General features: G+C 38.8%; 1 protein-coding gene across 1 annotated transcript in view; it reads left to right on the top strand.

Moving 5' to 3' along the window:
• Positions 1-17380, top strand: part of GAP43 (growth associated protein 43) — a 93378-nt gene extending 75998 nt beyond the window's left edge. Inside the window, exon 3 of the mRNA XM_014838600.3 lies at positions 16696-17380. Coding sequence (XP_014694086.1) covers positions 16696-16781 — 86 coding nt within the window. The 3' untranslated portion in view covers positions 16782-17380. The remainder of the gene's footprint in view (positions 1-16695) is intronic.
• Positions 17381-22510: the final 5130 nt, after the last annotated feature.

Consider the following 22510-nt stretch of genomic DNA (forward strand, 5'->3'; position numbering starts at 1 on the left):
TCTCGGGGCAGCAATCTCCTCTCCCTTTTCACATTATCATCTGTCAGCTTTAAATAACTATTTTAGGTATCATTATCAGTGACAGAGAAGAACTTTCAAGAGGGCCACCTTGGAGGCGAAAAGACATGTTGAGAGACGACTGCACTGGCTCAGACATTCGTGTCTGCACCCCCACTGAAATGCCAGCCCAGTGTCCTGCCACATATCCCTCTAGGCCCCACCAATGGGGTCACTCGCCATCTCTCTTTCAGGTTGAATTCTATGCCTGGTTCAGGAATCGATGTCATTCTCGTTCCTAGACTAAGATAATTTAAGGAGCCATCCATACAATTGGCTCATCATCAAGTCAGCTTGTGCCCAAACCCCAATAATTGCTCTCTTACTTGGGGACAGTTCGACTAACTAAACTTCTACTTGATTTGCTTTACCTACTTGATTTGCTTTACCTAAGTCTCTGTCTCATTCATCTCATTTGTGCTCTGGTTTCTCTGAGACTAAGGCCCTGCCTTATTCTCATCCATCCACTTAAAGATGGGAATTTTATTCTTGGACCTCTGATTAGGGGGCCCTATTGCTGGCAGACAGACTTCTGTACATATCCATGATCTATCTATACTGGCCTCTTTCTACCTCCTTCACGTAGTGACTACTCCTGCTGTTAACCTCCTATTTGACTATTGCCCTTAACCATATACTTCAGATATTGTGTTGCCCTAACCCACCTGCGCTTCCTTCCATTGCCTATTCCTGGCTCCATGCCCAAGCAGTGGTAGTATGGCTAGTCTCTATTCCCTTTGAGTCTGGCACATTTGTCATCAAGTATATCAATACAGTTCTTATTTTATTTTTTCTTTCCATTCATGGCCTCAGTTAGGAAGAAGTGTTTCTGAGAAAGAAAAATCAACAGATACAGATAGGTGCATATGGAGAGAGAAAAGTTTAAACTTGAATCATTCACTGAGGGAATGATATGACCAATCTGGTTATATTGTAATGATATTGGTTGTATGATGTGCAGTAGAGATTGAGATATACGATTGGAGCCAGAAGTAGAGTCAAGGATGTACAGAAATATTTGGCAGTAGAAATTGGAATTTGAAATATAAAAGAAACCAGGAGTCATTAAAGTTTTGTGATAAAGAAAGTAATATCCTTACAGTGATGTATAGGGATTAACAATATGGTAATGAGAATATAAATTTGATGTTTACCTGGTTATGGGGTTGGGGTTGAAGGCATTAGAGAGAATGAGTTTTCTGATGCAGATTCTACAAAAAGAATGTAGAATTGAATCTTGGGTTGTGGTCATGTTAGGGGGCAGGGATCAAAAATGAGGCCCACAATGGCAAAAGAAAAAATAGGAGACAGCAGAAAGAATCCGAAACATAGTTTTCATTGAAGTTAAGAAAAAGGAAATATTTTAAGAAGATGTCAAAGAGAAAATGCACTAATAATGAAATGATTTTGTTCAGGCTGTTGCAATAGGGACCCAGTCCGAATATCATAGTGTCTTGGTGGGGTGGTTTTCCATTAGACCTTTAGAGGGAGAAATAGACAAGTTACAGGTGGAATAATTTACAACTGGGGTTGTTTTGCAATCAGGAGAAGTCTAGTCAGTTAGCTGAACTGAATTTGTTTATCTCTGTGTCTAGCTTATTTCAAAGAGATAAAATTCTAGTCTCAGCTACTCATTCATGAGATGAAGAACAGGAAGTTGGAGGGTCTGTGTCTGGCTTTCTCAGCAGCTTCAGACAAAGCGGGGAAGATCTGTGTTTCTCCTTGTTACAGGTAAACAAAAGAGTCACCTGTGAGACTTCTGGGAGTCTCGAGAAAGAGTGAACGGCACATCACATGGAGAAGGGTGTTCTTTGCAGGAAGCCATTTCCTAGAGCACAAAAAGGTGGAGAGACTTCAGAAAACAAAAGATTGGGAGAATTTCTTAACTGTTACTGTCTTCTGGAACATAGAGCTCAAGGAGAGGTCAACACTGTCAAAAGAAAGAGTAGTCAAAGAAAGATCAAGAATAATGGCAAATGGGAAAAGGCCTTTTGATTTAGAATATAATTTTTTCTGGTGAATTTGAGGAGAGCACTGTTAGAAAAATGGTGAGGTTAAAGTCAATGCAGAAAGAAATAAAGAAAGTCAAATGAAGAAAAGGTGGCATAACTACAATTTATTCTTCATGAAATTTGTTGACTGAAGAGGAAAAGAACAGGTTTACAAACTTCTTGAGGAAAGAGGCTGTTATCTGTGCACTTTTGGACAGTCTTGTACAAAAGAAAATATTGAGGATGTATTTTGTTCTGTGTTATTCTAGAAGAAAGAACTCCATAAAAGCTCAGAGGAGGTAGATTTTGGCTGAATATCCATTAGAGCTGGAGTGGCCTGTTGAGACAGAGGCTGGCCATCTGCTAGGAGTGTTGTAGGGGATTCCTGTATTAGGTGAGGCATTGCTGGAGGGTCTCCAAAGCTGCTTTCTATGCTAAAGTTTCTGTGCATAGCCTGATTACTTTCAAATAAATAGAATTTTGAAAGAAGGAAGATAGTAGGAGGTAGATACTAGACATAGGTATGTCTTGAACAATGACTTTATTAGAGAAAAAAACATTGAGTAGAGAAAAGATAGAAAGCCTTCAGTGGGATGATTTTTATTGTGACAGTATTACATGATGGGCAGAACACACACAATTCTATACTCTATCCCAGATAAGCAAAGACTCAGCATGAATCTTTATTCTTTAACTGCTTATTGTCCCAACTTCCCCAAATAGCCAAAGCTATTACATTCTTTGCCACTAAATATAAATAAAGAGCTTTGAGATCTTTGACTAAAAGAGAAAAATCAGTACAAATGCGAATATTACTTTTTCAATATAGCTCTGGTTGTGTTCCAGTGAGTGCTATTGATTCTTAAAGCAATTTTTCACTCAAAGGCAGTGCCATAATTTGACAGGCCCCAGGAAGCCGAAACACACAATGAGTGCAAAATGAATTGTCTCAGTAAGAGATGGAGATTGAGTTTATTTATCTACATGCAAGCATATAACACAAACACCTTTTATAGGACTTCTTGTTACAATAATATTTTTTAAATTAATTTCAAAATTGAGTTAAACCTTCGTGGTTGTTTTTTTTTGACATTCTCCTTTCAGTGGACAGTGTGAGGGGTGCTACCTGGGTGAATGACATGCACTTTTATTTCCTCTTCTTCAGGACGTAGTAATGATCTCTTATGGATTCCTAGCTATGACAGCATTTGTGGTAATTTTAGCTACTTCTGGACTCTCATTATCCGGTAACACTTGAATCATTTAGTTTATGAAACCTACCATAACCGATGATAACTTTTCAGCCTAAGTTACTAATTTTAGTGGTTCCCACTTTTTTTTCCTCTCTGCATAGAATAGCCAGTTCACCTCTCACAATCTGTACATAATATGTTAAAGTTTGTCACAACAATAATGCTCGGGGTATATAAAGTTACTTCTGGTAGTCCTTAAAGCAAAAGTTTTTTGAGTTTACCTTTTATTTCACAAAGAAGAAAGAAATGGAGGGAGAGAGGAAGGGAGGAAGGAGAGAGGGAAGAAAGGAGTAGATTTATACGGTGCATTTAGGACTACTAGGGAGAGATGCAAGTGAGAATCAAGCAGTAGAATCCGCTCATCCCCCAAGGCTGTCAGAGGCCTCATGGTATGACGGGAGGCTCACTGAATTCTCATTAGCTGTGTGACTTTGGGCAAGTCACACAAACTCTCCATCTTCAGTTTTTCTCAGAGGGAATGAGGGACTCAGGTCAGATAATCTCTAAGATCTCCTTCAGCTTCCACTACTTAGTAATTTAAGAACAATTACAAACCAACTCTCTGACAATATATATAGATTTTGTATTTTTGTCCTGAATTATGTGGTTTATCCATTTGCGTTGTTAAAATTAGCAAGACAACTGCCAAGTCTTTAGTTTCCTTTGTGCTATGTACATACAGCCATAAGGGAAAATTTAAACAATGACAAATAATTGTCTGGCTAATCTCAAGCACTACCCAAACATATCATGCAGAGTCATGGCAAGGCACGAGCTGAGTATGACTCACAGATGTAGTGCTTTTTTCAAAAATTTAAATGTTGCCCAAGCAATAGATATTCGTAAGTAGCAAAACTTTTTAGGCAGCTGTAGTCACCATTGGAGTGACTCTTACAGAGTTAGAATTATGTCTAGTTTGGGTTTCTGTATTTTAACCTTGGAGTCAGATAATCAGGTCATTTAATCATCAGATGATGGAATTTGACAAACCTAGGTTTGCTTTTGCTTTTAAAGACAATTGTTGAAAATGCAAACTCTGTAATAAGGCATGTTAATTCAATATATGTTATCTCCATGTATGTTAAAACATTACAAATAATTAGTTAAATTTTTAAATGAAAACCAGTATAACCTAGAAGATTATTCATTAACTTTCTCAAGGTCTGGCGGACACAAATTACTACACTTTTGCAGCTGATCACTAGGTAAGATCTAATGTGAAGAGTGTAACAGAAATACCTAAGGAAAACCAAACTTGGAATGGCTAGTATAATACCTAAGCAGCCTCTTTCAAAAAATGTGAAAAACTGTGAAAAAGAAAAGCTAAGAAAGTACATTCATTGAAAAATGACCAACAAACACGAATAGCCTGTTTGATATTTCTTCATCTCCTAAGTATGGACCTAAATAATTAACTCAAATACCTGAGGTCTGATCTTTTGAAAATTATTAACTTCCTCCAAAATGCAACAGGAGAAATTATAAATAACCCTTAGGGAAGGAATTTGCTAACTTCAAAGATGTTCTAACAAGATTCCAAAAAAATATGGTATTTCTTTGTCTGGAATTCTTTTAAGAGAATGGTCACTCCCTGCTCCATCTCTCTCCTCTCTTTATTCCTCAAAGTCTGCTGGAATTCCTTGCTTCAGAAGACCCCGAAGTGAGAGTTGTGCATAGGTGGAAAGAATGATCCCATCAGAGCAGCCTTCTACACAGGCCCAGAGATTTCTCCCTCAACATATGCCCTGTCCCCAGATGGCTGCAAGGCTTCTTGGAAATGAAAGCATCTTTTTCATAATGAAATTGAAAAATCTCACTGTATCTGATTGTTTTTCCTTTGATTAAGGGACAAAAAGTCTTAGGTTTCTTTCAAGTCTTGGATTTGATAATTGTTATCAAATAAGGAAATTTTTCTTAAAATTGGATATGGTGGGCACAGACCCGTGGCCAAGTGCTTAAGGTTCTGCATGCTCCACTTTAGCAGCCGGGTTTACTGGTTGGGATCCCAGGCATGGACCTGCTCCACTCACCAGCCACACTGTGGAGTGTCCCATGTACAAAAAATAGAGGAAGATTGGCACAGATGTTAGCTGAGGGCTAATCTTCCTCAAACAAAAAAAGGATAAAAGAAGAGGACTGGCAACAGATGTTAGTTCAGGGCAAATCTTCCTCAACAACAACAAAAATTGGATATGGTGTCTTAAGCCTGGAGAATTGCTATCCCCTCTGTGACTTGCCTACAGGACACAAGACTTACAACACATCTGGGGTCAGGGAGTGACTTGGTTCTTGCTCATTCAGAATGGTAAATTTTTGCTGCAAAATTTAGGGAATTAAATGGTGCTAAGGCCAAGGGTAAGGTTATTTCCTTTGGCAATCAACTGGCTACTCTTTGAGTATGCAATAGAGAAGATTGGTCTGTTCAAAGTTATGGTAAATATCAGAGAGAATTTAAATGCAAATAGTCTGGGTCTAGAACCAGCTCTCTCGATGACATCTAGAAATAGTTATGGGTATAGTCAATATCTATTTTTTACATTTGGGTTTTTTATATCTGAGTAATTTGTAATAAAATTAGAAGAAAGGCATAAATTAAAACTACCAAAAAAGTGGAGGATGATGGGATAATGCTCTCCATGGCTGTGAACCAGATTAATCTTGGGGTTCCTTTTTATAATCCAACATTTTAAAATTCAGATAAACCTCTATTCTGCAGTCATGGTAACATTACAGTTCCACACTTTCTTCTTGAGGTAATTGAGGTTTTATTTACGTGTCACAAACAATTCTTGGGATTTCCCCCTTTTTCCTTTCCTTTCTTTCCTCCTATAAATATTAAAAACTATCTTGTGATAAGCATGATGCTAGGAGTTGGGGATAACAGAGATGAATTGATTCACTAAAAGAGTACATATCTGCCAGGCACTTTCCTAGGGATTTGGGATTCAACATTGAACGACAACAAAAAATCTCTGCCTTTGTGGAGTTTAAATTCTAGCAAATGTATCCTGTTCCTTTGAGAAGTTATTTCATAGTCAAGAAGCCTAGAAAGGATACCACAAGCTAGCGTATAATGTAGGGAATATAATTTCTGTATAAATAAAGAGAAGGAAGTGATTCATTCTGTCTAGGATAGGTTTGGAGGTGTGGAAACAAGATAGGAGCTGGGTCATGAGGGATGATTAAGCAGCACTCGCTGCGTACATTGACTAAGGCAATTAACTGGCCTGCCTCCCATCTCCAGTCCTTAATTTTTGGTTAAAGGAATAATTCTGGCCCCATTCCCTAGACTCACAGCCTATGAAGAGAATCTTGAGCAAATGCTTTATTGGTGGAAATCTGTAAGGGAGTGAGAAAAGCCGATAGGCCAGGGGAAGAGGAGAGGCGAAAATATGGGTTCAGGCAAAGTGTGGTCTCAGCCTGATCCTAGAGAGGGTTATGAAGCACAGATTACATCACAGAGATTGTTTTGTCCAAAAATCAGGGCACTGGAGTCATGAAGGGTAGAGAGGGCATCGCCTCTCAGGAACCTCAAGTTGACGTGATTTATGGTTTACCTCCCCTGCGCAAGGTGCGGGAGTGAGCGATTGGCAGCCAACATCTCCAGCAGCTGGGCGATGGGTACATGGGCCTGGTAAAGGGGATCTGAGAGGGTATCAACAGCATCAGTAACAAGGAGCATAGGGCACCCGGAAGACATAGGTAGGGATGTGCAGATGCAGAGAAAATTCGAATGGCAAGCAAAGTGAGAGATAATATTGAGAGTTGATTTTTTGCTCTCTTTTTGCTTTGATAGACCATTTCGAAAATCTGAAATAGGCGTTATTTATTTTTTACTTCATTTGCTAAAAAAAAATCTTGAAATATGAGTGATGTAAGTGAGCTAAATGGAAAAGGCAGCACTGTTACTTAGGACTACTGATTTGAAGTTAGTTCTTGAAGACAAATATGATTATCTTTTATTCTAATTAAAGGGAACATCTTCCCTTTTGAACTCACAGTCCACAAATGTGTCTACCTGGTACAATTAAAGAATCTTATTCCACACACCTTGCCCCCTTTTGTTTTTTCAGTGAGAATGTCTTAAAATTTTTGAATGCCTTTTGACCCCACCACTGGTTTTACCTATGGCCAGATTTTCACATTAATGTTATCTGCCTGGCCTCTTAGACAACTGAGTTTGTGAAGGCTAGAGAGATGCAACTAGGATTTTCTCCTAGCCAGAATTCTCCTCACCTGGGATAATGAAGTGAAAAGGAGGGATGTGGAGTTGAACTCCTGTCAGATGGGATTTTGAACTTTTTAAAAAATATATAATTCAGGGGCCAGCCCAGTGGCATAGTGGTTAAGTTCATGCACTCTACTTCAGCGGCCTGCGGTTCACCGGTTTGGATCCCAGGCGCGGAGCTATGCACCGTTCATCATGCCATGCTGTGGGGCACACCACGTGGAGGAGGTAGAAAGACTTGCAACTAAGATATACAACTTTGTACTGGGGCTTTAGGGAGGGAAAAAAAAAAAAAGAAAAGAAAAGGAGGAAGATTGGCAATAGATGTTAGCTCAGGGCCAATCTTCTTCACACACACGCAAAAATGTTGGGTTTGCAAATTTAAAAATATGCATATACATAATTCTAGAGGAAAGAGGAAAACAAACAATTTCTAGGTTGAACTGTTTCTGATCATCACTACTAGCAACACTCAGTATCATAGCATCACTTTTCTATCCTTGACATGGTCCTTCTCAGAATTTCTCAGTGTCACAGGAGCCATCATTGTTTGTGCTAACTCCCTATTCTTCCATTCCTCCCAAGTACTAAGAGTAAGCAATGCCTCAACACATCTACAGACTCACCTGCCAGCTCCGCACCTAATTTAGCTGGGGGGAGGAATGAAGGAGTGAGTCTACTTGACTGTTATGCTAGAGTGAAAATATCCCCCAATTTTTTTTTTATTTTTAACCTTTAAAAGTTGACTTATTCCTTGTGATAATGGTAAAAAACAATGTTAACAACATTTAATTTTTATATATTCATCCCATCTTGTTCCAAAAATGATGTAAGGCAAGTATGCAAGCCACATAAGTTATAATTTTTGATCTTTCTGCATGTTTATAATGGAGGAAGAAGGTAAAACACTAATTTTTGATGGTTTGGTAGACATTTTGTATAGAGAAAGTTCAAGAAGTTTTCAAGGCCAGTCAACTTGTATCTTCTTTGACTTTTGTTTTAATTTTAAAAAAAATCCCAGGGTCATTTTGCTCTTTCAGAAAAAGACACCAACTTTTGTTCCAAAGGTTAAAATTCCTAGATTCTTTCCCAACTTCTGCTAACTAAGTAGCTCTATTTAATTAATAAATCACTTGTATCCATATTTTCTAATCAGAGTCAGGGAATTTACAGGAATATTCTAGAGGAGGAGTCATCTTAATCATTTATCAGGGAAAGAAGGTTTTTTTCCTTTGGGAAATTGTTTTTTTCCTCTTAGGATGAGAATGTTAAACTTGATGGGTGTTTTTTACCTGAATCCCACAGGTTGGATTAAAATCTCAACATTCTGCGCTTGAAATTTTATAAAGTACTTTCAAATACCTTCTTTCAACCTCCAAACAACCTGCAACAAGGTGGGGCAGTCATTATTATCCATATTTTGTATATATTAGAAAACTGAGGCAAAGAAAGGAAACGTAACTTCTCTGAGATCGTATGACTAATTGATGGCAGAGTCCAGGCTAGAATACAAATCAGCTTGGTCCTAGGCCTAAACCTTTGAGAGAAGAAGTAGACATGTGTATGTATGTTTCAGATATCAGTGGACCCTGCCATGGTACCTCTGAGTTTTCTCCTTGGTTAAATTCTTATTTGTTACTCTTTGAAAATCCTCAAGTGAGTTGTGTTATAAGCAATAGGATTATTCTCTCTTTCAAAAGCTCGGAAAACAAGGGGTGGGTGCATACGTGATATTTGCACCATTCTGCTGACATCAAAATGGTATATACCGGCTCTGTGCTTTGAAAGGAACATAAACAATAAAACGTGGTAAAAAAAAAAAAAAAAAGAAAGAAAGAAAGAAAGAGAAGATCAAAATGTGGATCCCAATGATCACCAAAAGCCATGATCCATACTCCAGATTGACATCTGGTACACAGCTCAAAGGGAAGAGCATGCAAGTAGCAAATGGACATATGTGACTTAGCTACAGAATTTTTTTATTACTTTCCTTTGAGCCTTAGAGGTGATTATGCTTAATATTCAGGAAAAGTGAATATAAAAATGGAAAGGAAGCAAACATCCCAGCCCAGTGGTGATTGCTGGAGTAATTGTGGGCATGGCCCCAGGATGATGGCAGCTTCTATTTAATCAATGTTGACAAGGCTGGGGAGAGCTGGGCAGGTCCCAAGAGGTAATGTTTTACTCGGAAATCCACTCAACCTAATTTCAGTAATGTAGGGCTGTGAAGGGGCCTGGACCAGAGCCAGTAAACAGGGCCATTAGAGCTCAGTGTAGGCGATGGCAGCTGGGAACACCGCCATCCCTCCAGCAGCACTGCAGCCGGGTTGCCTGGCTGAGCACGCAAGCAGCCGCTGCTGCATATGCTCTTGGTATTTTCTCACCAACAGAATGCACAGACATACTATTCTCACCCTTTCGAGGAAATGAATGGAATGCATAAAGGCTAGGGCTTCTTCCAGAATCTATTTCAGCAAAGATTAGAGAGCCAGTTTGGCATACATCTTTCAAGGACCACTGTGAAATCATCCTCTTGGGACCCCTTACTCTTCCAAGGCTACCACCACTGTGCTCCAAACAGGTATAGAGATGACTTCCATCTTTATTACCATCTTAATGTGGTCTTGATCTTTCTTAGGAATGGTGGTTGTGGATCAAGAATGTGAAAACTACTAGAGTTTTCCGTATTTCAAGACTCATGAGATTCATTAAAGATACTCAACTTTGCAAACCCAGGAGAAGTGGCCCAGGAAAAATTATGCCCCTTTGGGCTGCGTTCTTGTCTACTTATTACTTTTTTCTTTACCACTCCTTCTCCAACAAACAGTACACATGGTAATAATTACTATCATATAAATATATATGCTATAAATGTACATATAAATATATTTTTATATATGCTGTATAAATAGAAATATGCTACTAATTACTAGCATATTAATTCCAAAAAGGTAGAGATTTTTGCTTGGTGCTTTCATTGCTGTATCACCACTGCTATATTTACAGTGTACAGTGTGGCACATAGTAAGGCCCAGGATCTTTCATTGAATAAATCAATGAATGAATGAACACGTTTTTTCTTCCCTTTCGAAGCATCCTTCAACTCTAGAACATTAAGAATACATGACTTTACAGTCTGTGATATCAACTATATCTTTTTAAGTTAATGCAGAAATGATGAAATTCATAGAGGTTGCTAGTGGATATGGTGATTTCTTTTTTTTTTTTTTTTTAAAGATTTTATTTTTTCCTTTTTCTCCCCAAAGCCCCCCGGTACATAGTTGTGCATTCTTCGTTGTGGGTTCTTCTAGTTGTGGCATGTGGGACGCTGCCTCAGCGTGGTCTGATGAGCAGTGCCATGTCCGCGCCCAGGATTCGAACCAACGAAACACTGGGCCGCCTGCAGCGGAGCGCGCGAACTTAACCACTCGGCCACGGGGCCAGCCCCTGGATATGGTGATTTCTAAGTGGTCTTTGGGTCTTGAAGAAATGATGTTTTTATCAACACTAAAATGCCAAGCCAGAGAAGGTTACAGCTCTTTACCAGGTTCTGGCATCTGTTCACGTCGACTGAATAGAATTAAGAATTTAAATATTTAATATAAATAATTATTATAAAAATTACACAATTTAATTTTTAAAAAGACAACTTTTTTCCCCTTTTTGACCAAACTGCTAAAATGTGTCATCAGCTTGGGGTTTTGGGGGGCACATTCTATCTCATAATAAAGCTGGATTTAGGGGGTTGATTTCCCTTGTAGAAGAGTGATTTGAGGGGAGAAGCCATCACTAGGTAGAATAGGAATGATTGTTAGTGAGGACAAGTTCACTGGTGAGATAGATAGAGGTTAGGTAGATAGATAGATAGATGATAGATAAATAAACAGATGATAAACAGATAGAAAAATGTGATTCATTTAATCTTGCTTTTCTTGTAATATCTTAACTATAATATTAGATTTCCATCTTTAATATAAGCAAAAATACTATTCAGAGCCAAACTTGAGGGAAAAATAAAAGCATTTTCTACTCTTTGTCTTGCTGGATTTCACCTGTCACATCCGCAACTCCAGGCTTTCCTCATTTGCCAACTCCAGGCCCATTTACTTCCCCTCCCTTGTTCTGTGTCACTTCGTGCTGCAAATCTCACTCACTCTTTAGCTTCTACAACTTCTTCTTAAGCAATCTCTGTCTCAGAGGGAGGTTGATGCTTTAGATGGGGAATGTGATAATTTACCCTAATTGGATCGTGATAATTGGAGTGACCAGCTGGCCTCAGCCATTCATCTATCTTTGACATTCACCATGGTGATCCAAGTTTTTGCCCAAAATACTAAAGATTACACATTAACTCAGCTCTAGCGTTTACAATTTTGTAATTAGTGCCAGAAAGTATGAAAACCAGATTTCACGTTATTCAAGGCTAATCAAGATTCTTCCTTCTATTCTAAGCTGCTTTTACTAGGACCAGTTTTTAGACTTTGTAGGCCCCAGGCCTGCACACCTGTGGACTCTCTGTTCTAGTTCCCGCTCTAAGCCCGCCTATCCTTCTTGAGCAAAGGTAAGGTGGAGACAGCAATCCAAAATAGAAGCTGCCTAGATGGCTCTGTCCTAGCTTGAAATTCACTGCTGCCATTTACAAACACTGTGGCCTTAGGTAAGTTACTTCATCTTACTGTGCCTCAGCTTCTCCAGCTGTAAAATGGGATAGTTAAAGTAGCCGTGAGGATTGAATCAAGTGACTCAAGGACACTCAGAACTGTTCTGAGCATATAGTAAGAGCTCAAATATGCTAGCTATAGGTAAACACTTTATACAAGAGGTCAGAAAAGTCAAATTTTGTGGTTCTTTCCAGGCGGTGAGGTTGCTGAATAGAACAGGTAAGAAAATGTAGATATACAACTGTATGGTCAACATGATTTATTAACTACAATGACTTGTCTAGAATTTGCATCAGTGGGAAAAGGGACAAGTTAGCAATATCCAGGAGTTCTCTCTGGCATTCAGGCTCAAATGGACCCATTTATACATAATTTGGATTCTGTTCACAGTAGGTTCCCGTTTGTCTATGGTTGAAACCTTTCCCAAACTCAAACACAGTCTCCTGTCAACGTGGATCTAGGTACAGCAGGTATGTGGTCCACATCTGATTACTGTTTCCTTCATTTGCAAGTAGGTTTGTATTTACAATATTATGGTGGGTTCTTAGCTTACCATACTTTTATGATTATGAAATATTATTACTTTATATTGTTTCCTCCCTCCATATTTTTTCTCCCCGTAGTTTCCTGGCAACGTATAAAAATTTCACTGAATCCACTGATGTGACACATTTTTTCCTACTAACTAGTCATCCCTTCATCTAACACAAAGATGACCCCTGTGTTCATTATTCACTAACATCAAACAAATAAAAAGTTACTCTTATCTCATATAAAATATAATGTATATATAATTGTACGTGTTCAGCCAAATTGGGTTTCAGCTGATTGACATGTTCCCTTTTGTAGTCATCTGATTGAACGTCATCAGTTTTAGTTTTATGGCTTTTATTTTACATTTGGGAGCTAACAATTTGTTTTTATTCTCAGAAGTTTTGTAGGCTACTAAAGCCTGTGGACCCTAGCTACTTAGTTACTAGTGCTGAATTGATATGATAAAATGGATTTGACCTTGACCTCCTCTGGTCAAGTGTGGCCACCTGATATAATGAGAAAACCTGGACAAGTAGAAGACGTAGGTTTTAGTCCTGGCTTGGTCATAAGCAAATCTTACAATTTAGGAAATATCTCTTATGTATCTGGACTTCAGTTTCCTCATCTATAAAACGATGACATCCATTCAATCTTCCATTCACCAGATGCTTATTGAGAACCTTCCCTGCGTTAGGCTCTGTGCTGGACACGGGGGGTTCAAGTTGAGCAAAAATAGATGTTGTCGTTACCCTTGAAGAGTTATGGCGTAGGGACTGGGTGACCTCAGAGGTCCCCCTCATTGCTGATGTTCTATGGTTATGAATTGCATTGTCTGTTAAAGGTATATTATGAAAGGCTTAAACAAGAACAAGGATGTTTGCTGGTTTCTTTACTGCTTCTTCTCAATACCTAAAAGATGCTCAACACCTGAAGGTGCTCAATTATAATTTATTGAACAAATAAATAAATAAATAATTATATTTCAAATACTTTGAAGTATTTGAGGGAAAAAAAAATATGTAGCTATTGAAGCTTTTTTAATAGATAGACAGCAATGACTCCCTGTCACAATACACAGATGTGTGCCAAGTCTCATCTGTTCTCCTATGCCCAGGCAAAGGATGACAAGAGAAAGTGGGAGAATTTGGGAGGATTTAACCTGATTCCACTCCAACAGGGGACAGAAAGTGTGGTGCCTTCTCAGAAGTACCTGAATCTTTGTTCTCTTGTTTTTCCCTTTTCTTGTTTCCTTATTCCACAAGTACACAATTCTTCTCACCTCATCCAGCCTACTTCTACCTTATCTCCTGAGTTTCTTAGCCTTCATTAAATCTACATAGTAGCTCTCAAGTTTTCATTTTAGAAAGAGAAAGTTGAAGTCTCGTCTTACCCCTACAGCTGATCCTTCTATGTGCTTCTGGGCCGTTTAAGTCCAAATTCTCTTTTACAGTTTGGAGAGGGCAGTAAATACGTTGTGTTTTTGGAGCTGATAAGGATTATTAATCACCTTGGGCATCCTTGTGCTATCTGAAGGTTTGGGGAAGGCTAGGGAACTAAGTGAATTCTCTGAAAGACTTCCAAGTTGTTATAAAAAAGGACCTCACTGAAATAAATGTGAAAGCTTTCTTCTGGCAGAAAATTAAATGATTCATTAGTGCACCAAAATTCTGTAATCTGTGAGGAACACTGCTGGTACATAGAGTGTTACAATGATCAGAATTGAATTAATTTCATCCAAAAATTTTTGCTGAGAAATGTGATTAGTGTGTTCGTTCTTCAAGAGTTAATAATGGTCACCCTAGAAGGCTATAGCCTTAAAAAATATTTATGACTAGTAGCAGGTAGCCTCACTAAAATAACTACATTTTGGAAATAACTTACAGCCAGTTACAAACCTCCCAAATAAATCAGACTTAAAAACTTTGGTCAAAAATGAGCCATTGTAAGATAAAATTACTTGTCATAGCTGCTACCTTGCTTACCAGACCAGCCTCATTTGATTCTAAAAACTAAATATATTTTCAAAGGGATAAGCATTTTCTGCTACTGAAGAGATTTAGAAGAATGTTATTAAATAGGTGTTCCAAAGAAGGAATTCCAAAAATAAATTTAGCAGTGGTGGTCTTATTTGGATATAAACATTCAACTTTATCTGAATATATATCTATGTAGCTGACTGATTTGAAAGAGACATACATTCTTATGAGCTCTTCTAATGGTCTCCTAAAAAGCCACCATTTCTCTAGTCTCAACATCTCTCAATTCTTAGAAAGGCCTGCTTGTAAAGTTGACCCTTGGCTGATATGTGGGAGCTTGGATTTTGAGAGAGTTCTTACCATTCCCTAACTAAGAGTGTCCATAGTGCCTAAATGCTTTGTGCAAACAATGTGGTTTCTGCTGGACACCTCTTTTCCTTCTGGGTGCCTACATGACCAGCCTCCAGTAAGTTCAGCTGAGCTTCCCTAGTAGATGATGTCTCGTACATGTCACAATTCATTGCTGGAGGAATTAAGCACATCCTGTATGACTCCATGGGGAGAGGACTCTTGGAAGTTTGTGGCTGATTTCCTGCAAACTTCACCCCATGCAACTTCTTCCTTTGCTGATTTTGCTTTGTATCCTTTCACTGTAGTATATCAGAGAGATGAATAGGACCGTATGCTGTCTTGTGAGTCCTCCTAATAAATCGTTGAACCTGGGGTAATCTTAGGGACCCCAACACAGGGAGTTTAGTTCAGTAACGGGATTTCAGGGCAAATGGATTCTCTTTCTACTAATTGTCATATTAGTAAACTATCTGTAGCATGAAGTCAGTTGACTGAGTTCTATCAGGACACCAGGCAGAGAAATTACTAGAAAAGTCACCTCCTTCCCGAGGAAAAATGATCCTTTAAAAGACCATAAAGTCTAGGCTGGCCTGGTTGCATAGTGGTTAACTTCACGTGCTCCATTTGGGCGGCCCAGGTTCAGATCCTGGACACAGACCTAGACACCACTTTGTCAAGCCAAGCTGTGGGGGCATCCCACATGCAAAATAGAAGACGATTAGCACAGATGTCAGCTCAGGAACAATCTTCCTCATCAAGAGAGGAAGACACAAAGTCTACCTTATTAATCAAAGCACACTTGCCTTATGGATAAGTGTATTCATTTGGAATGTTTTTGACTTCAAGAAACTGAAAACTACTACAATGGTTTGAAGAAACTAGTTATTTGTTTCATATAATAAGAAAAAGTCTGAGGAAAAGATGTCGAGGAGTAGTATGGTCACTTGATATTAGTTTTTTTCCGATATGTCTGCTCCACCGTCCTTAGTGTATAGTTTTTGTCTTCATGGTCGCAAGATACCTGCTACACTACCAGTATTGTTTGATGTCTCAGTCATCAGGAATAGCAGAAAGTAAAGGGAAAACACCTCTGGAGTCCTCCCCAGGGAGTTCTGTCTATCTAATTGGTCACCACTGTGTTACATGGACACCCCTAGCTCCCAGAGGAGCAGGAAATTCAAGTATTTCACTTTCCAGCCTTTATAATACTAGAAATAAGGGGCGAAAGAATTGGAATAGATGTTCAGCATCCACATAAAGTATCTATCACAATTAGTCTTGACACTGATGGAAAAGAGATACAAGATTGTTATTGATTCCCTAAGCTAAGAGCCAGTTTGTGGATATCTTGACAGTAAGGCTGAGAGATTAAAGACCATGGTAATTTCTGTTTAGTGGACTTTTGCCCATGATATCATGGTTTTGTTCCTGAGCTCTTCCATATGTGTCACTGAACAACCTCCTGGAGGTGAACTCTTCTGAACTTGGAAATTATATTACTTGGGATAGCAATAATCTCTTTTTACCTGAAATCTCTTATAAAATGGTATGGAAGAAGAAATATATTGCGCTGTCATATGAACAGATGAGACACAATACTAACTTTCCTTTTTTCCCCCCATCCCATCTTGTTTTCTTCCTCAGAAGCTGTAGATGAAACCAAACCTAAGGAAAGTGCCCGGCAGGATGAGCGTAAAGAAGAACGTGAGGCGGACCAAGAACATGCCTGAACTTTAAGAAATGGCTTTCCACGTCCCCACCCTCCCCTCTCCTGAACCCTGTCTCTCCCTACCCTCTTCTCAACTCTGCTCTGAAGTTTCCCTTCCTGTCCTGCTCACGTCTGTGAGTCTGTCCTTTCCTACCCACTAGCCCTCTTTCTCTCTGTGTGGCAAACATTTAAAAAAAAAAAAAAAGCAGGAAAGATCCCAAGTCAAACAGTGTGGCTTAAACATTTTTTGTTTCTTGGTGTTGTTATGGCAAGTTTTTGGTAATGATGATCCAATCATTTTGGGAAATTCTTGCACTGTATCCAAGTTTTTTGATCTGGTGCGTGTGGCCCTGTGGGAGTCCACTTTCCTCTCTATCTCTCTCTGTTCCAAGTGTGTGTGCAATGTTCCGTTCATCTGAGGAGTCCAAAATATCGAGTGAATTCAAAACCATTTTACTTTTCCTCCTTTTCAATGTGATGGAATGAACAAAAAGGAAAAAATTCAAAAACTCAGTTTGTTTTAAAAATAAATAAATAAAGCAAATGTGCCAATTAGCGTAAGTTGCGACTCTAAGGCTCCTTTTTCAATCTGAATATTAATAAATCATGAGAGTAATCAAATTCCAATGGCTCCGTGTTTCTTTTCCACCTTCTCATTAGTTGGTTTGACACTGGGGTCTTACATTTCATCTTCTTCCTGGCCTCCCAATCTGACACCAACAACCCTAATAAAGAAGAGATGGATGAAGCCTAAGGCTCTGGTCAGGACCAATGCCTTTGGTCCTTGATGGGATTGTTGGGTGCTATATTAGCTTGCTAGGGCTGTAACAAAGTGCCACAGACTGGGTGGCTTAAACCACAGAAATTTATTGTCTCACAGTTCTGGAGGCTTTAAGTCTGAAATCAAGATGTTGTCAGGGTTGGTTCCTTCTAAAGGTTGTAAGGAAGGATCTGTTCCAGGCTGCTCTCCTTGGCTTATAAATGGCCATCTTCTCCCTATGTCTCTTCACATGGTCTATGGATATCTCTATGCCCAAAGTTTTCCTTTTTTAAGGACACCAGTCATATTGGACTAGGGCCCACCCCAATGACTTCACTTTAACTTTATTAGCTCTGTCAAGACCCTGTCTCCAAATAAGGTCCCACTTGGAGGTACTGGGGATTAGGATTTCAACAGATAAATTTGGGCAAGAGGGGCAGAATTCAACCCATACCTGAGACTAAGACCTCTTTTACTAAAATTACCTCAGAGTATTTTCATGACTCAAGAGAAATATCCAATGCAAAGTTATTCTAGGTTTTGCTAAGTTAAATATAACAGAGATATGTATAACTCTCAGAACCCCTCGGCTTTTTTTAGATAATTTATTTTAACCCAAGTATTGACCCACTGCAGTCTATCTTTTTCAGCTATTAACTTCTGTGGGAGCTATCCTCACCCAAGGCAGCTGTCAGGTTCTTGATTAGTTATCATCGTTCCTGCCGATGGTGATAGTATATATAAAAAAAGTTTACACTTAGCACATCCATCCTTTTCAAACTTTCTTCCAGTTCCTGTTTTCTAATCTAACTACCCTCTATTAGAAGGTAAACAATTCCCATAAGAAACAAAGTGATGTTCCTAAATCCTGAAGTATCTGATGCTGTTCTTTTTCCCTCTAAATTTCCTAAATCAATCCTGGTGCAAAGTCATAACAAGTCATGTTTTGCCCTGACCCTGAGTCCTCTCTCATAGACAAGCATGACCAGTGGACTCCCCTCAGCTTCCTACACTCATCTGCACACAGAATTTCCTTGCAAGGAAAGAAAATTGTGCCAAGCCTGCAAAATAATGAAGATCTTGGAAAAAAGTGATCTTAGGAGCAACCTATACCTTGGTAACTCTACTCAGCTCTGTGCAGAGCTGTGCCTAGTTAATCCTTTGAAGAAAGCTGATGTCACATGAAGGATGAGTCCTCACTGGGTCAGGGGATCTTTCCTTGTCACTGACACTAAGTGGAATTTCCATTGGGAGAAGTAACCACACACACACAAAATGTCAGAAAGCATCAACAACATATTAAAACAACTTAAGAGTTTGACTTCATTCTGAGTTGGTGTGATTTGCACAGAAGACTTTGGAGCAAGTACCTGGGACTCAATCATGACCTGATAAGGAGCTCATCAGATGTGAGACAATTTTGTTGGAAAACATCAGCCATGGATTGGAATCATACTGGTAGTATATTGCTTTAGGAATTCTATTTTATCTCAAAGTTTTTTTGGTAGGATAAATGCTTTAATTTCTTTCCCAAATCTGTACTTCAAAGCAAATTCTATGACTTGGTGCAGTTCAACCTCTTCTTCAAAGTATAATTCTAAACTTCTTCCACTAAATCTGTAGTCATAATGAAAACAGTAGCATATGATCTTTTAAGTCTATATTAGTATACACTGTTTAGTGGTCTTCTAGTTGTGTCAAAGTTGAGATGTTGCTTTTTACTTATGAATATCTTTTATTTGGTTTATAAGGTCTTGGCTCCTTGATAGAATTTTTAAGGTAAGGGAAGACATGTCAGAGAGTCTGTAATGATCCTAAAAGACATACCAAGAATAATTGCAGGCCTCACACTGATACAAAACAATGTGATTCAAACTTATACACAATACACACAAAGTCAGGTGGTACTGGGAAACATAAAACATTCAAGATACAAAAACAAATAAATTCTAAATTCTATTCAGAAAGTAACATAATTTGTTGATTCTAAAACATCTACATCTGGATTACTTTTTAAAAAATAAAAACTAGGTTGAGGACAAGTGAAAAAGGCCTCAACATTGACAAGTGGTTCTTTCAAATGGTAATAAGATCATATTCTGGGCATAAGATCCAATATCCCATTGATAGGAAACCATGGCCATGTCTGCATGAAGTAAAGTCTTTTGACCAAGCTGTATTATTTGGGTCTAAAATGTTCAGTCATGATGTAAAACAATTTGATCTCTTTGAAGATGAAGGTATTTCTAAAATAGAACCCTTTATTCCCATTACCCTATTCACACTTTGCTTATCCTTCATCTTTTCCACCATCAGTGGCTTAGTTCAGAAATACAGAAAGCAGCCTGATTCCTCTTTTCCTCCCATAACGTTTAATTTGTGAGCAAACCTATTGATGTGGATTCCAGAAGAGAATGAAGATAAAAGCCTGCTGCTCTGACCAAACCCTCACTTTCCTTGGTCAGTTTGAGGTGACCTAAGGGTCTTTTACAGTGGTGCATTCCCATATTCAACTCATAAGAGAGATTAGAGAGGAATTACCAGACTCTCTGTCTCAACTCCCTAGGGAAAAGGCTCTTAGGAGCTCTCAAAAATGCATTATTCTCAACATCAGCCAGCCACAGGAAAGTCGGTCTACAGTTGGCATGGAAGCCTGAGTAATGGGAAAATTACATTGATGAATGATTTCCATAGAGCATTATTAAAATTACCACAAATCCCATTATCTTATATTTTTTTTTTACCTTCCTATACATTGTCTGTTGTCATGGAAACACAGCTTCTGCTAAGCTGGCTATAAAAATAATTTAATGATTGGTGACCCTTCTAGCTAAATGTTAGCTAATAAGCACTGGAAATGTGGGCTTTCTTCATTAAAAAAAAAAAAAGACAAAAAAACCTCACCTAATTTTTTTCCCTAGGGGATTAAAACTCATGGTTCCCTATCATGTAGGTAAGGCCTGCATTCACACCTACCACTTCCTTCAGTCACGTCTTTACTCCTATATAATTGCAATTTGTCCTTCTTGGAAATAAACTCATAGTCATTGCGAATGAGGAGAAGATTATAGCTATAAGAATGATGAGTCATTAAATGCTCTTGCAGAATACTATTAGCACGGCGAGGATATTTTGAATGTACAATTTCCAGCAGACTGGTTACCTGATTTGTTTTTCTGCAGGTATGTGTCACTGTTAGTAATTACAGCATATTTAGTGTCACAGATGGTACTGTACTAAGTACGTTTTTGATGAAGCAAGATGCCTCTATGCAAAGAAAAATGTTGCTGATTAACATTGCATCAATACGATCAGGCTACAAAAGCACACAGGATTGTCATAGGATCTGAAAATAATTTTATTGTTTAACTACCCAAATAATACTGTTTCATTGTAGAAAGGTAGAAAATATAAACAAGATAAAACAGCATGGGGCCAGCCCGGTGGCGCAGTGGTTAAGTTCGCAGGTTCTGCTTTGGTGGCCCGGGTTCGCCGGTTCGGATCCCGGGTGCGGACATGGCACTGCTTGGCATGCCATGCGTGGTAGGCGTCCCACATATAAAGTGGAGGCAGATGGGCACGGATGTTAGCTCAGGGCCAGTCTTCCTCAGCGAAAAAAGGAGGATTGGCAGCAGATGTTAGCTCAGGGCTAATCTTCCCCCACCTCCCCTACCAAAAAAGAGAAAAAAAAACAATGTAAAAATAATTCACAGTTTGCCACCCAGAATTAAGCATTTTAACTTTTAGAGATGCAACTTTATAGAGTCTATCTGCTTGCTTTTCTGCCTTCCTCCCTTCCCATATCATCCACTTATCTATCCATTTTCGTATGTATATATAGATACATATATTTAAGATAAAAATGGGATCATGGTATACATATTATTTTGTAAACTACTTTACACATTGCAGACATTTTCATAGATTGCCAGATTAGAGACAGAAGACTTGAAAATTCATGGTTCCCATGGGTCCTTCCCAGTGACTTATTGAAGCCTGAGACAAAAGGAAAAAGGTGCAGTTCTTTATGCACTTCTTAAAACATTATCCCATATTTTGAACTAAGTGAGAAAGTTAATAAAAGCTCTGCAATCAAAAACAGGACTATATAGAGAGCCCCACATTACCCAGTGTGTTGGCCCTCATAAACCTGCCTGCTGGCGGACATGGCCTATGTGGCCTTGCCAGGCCAGGGAACAGAGGGCTGGTTGGAAAGGACTGACACATGGCACAATAATGCAGGGTCGTGAAGCAAACAGCAACCTGTTTTTATTTGAAATTTTAATTTTTTTTTTGTCATAGACATTTTTGCATCAATTTTGATTTTTTAAATTTGGCATTAAAATATTATTTATCTTGATTTCTAATTTTTTGGATGTGCCCTTAATTTTCACACTCAAGGCAAGGGCCTCACTTACCTCACCCTAATGCTGGCCCCGCTGCTCTCAAAGGGAATGCTAGAATCCTTGTTTTCTAGACAAACTTTTTCTGCTGGCTGTTAGGCGGCTGTGGTTGTGTGAGCTCTTAGTGATACCTGGGGACTGACTGGAAGATTTGAGAGTGGGTTGACCCATGAGGACCTGGGAACGAAGCGTTTAATATTCCTGGAAAGTTAATAGGATTACTTTAGGAAGTTGTTTTTGCTTTCTAGAGAAAGTATAGACCATGAAGTTCCTGGATATAGACAACATGGAGTGGTTCAAAGCTGGTCTGGGCTGTGGCAAAATGAAGAATTCATGACCCATCTAAGCACTCTGAAAATAAATTAAAAATGAAACAAGAATAACACCAGACCTCAAAACCAAACCGCCAGTTTGCCATGCCTGGTTAGGCTTTCCCCACCGCTCCCAGCTGTGTTTGTCTGGGAAGGGTGTGCTTATGAAACTAGACTGGGTCCCCTCAAGACTCCCCTTCACGAAGAAGCTGTTAACTAGGGCCTCATAAAGTGCAACACTTACTAAGTGTTATGGGAACTAAGTGCTCCTTTATTA

Source organism: Equus asinus, chromosome 5 (assembly GCF_041296235.1).
Source record: "Equus asinus isolate D_3611 breed Donkey chromosome 5, EquAss-T2T_v2, whole genome shotgun sequence".
NCBI classification, from domain to species: Eukaryota; Metazoa; Chordata; class Mammalia; order Perissodactyla; family Equidae; genus Equus; species Equus asinus.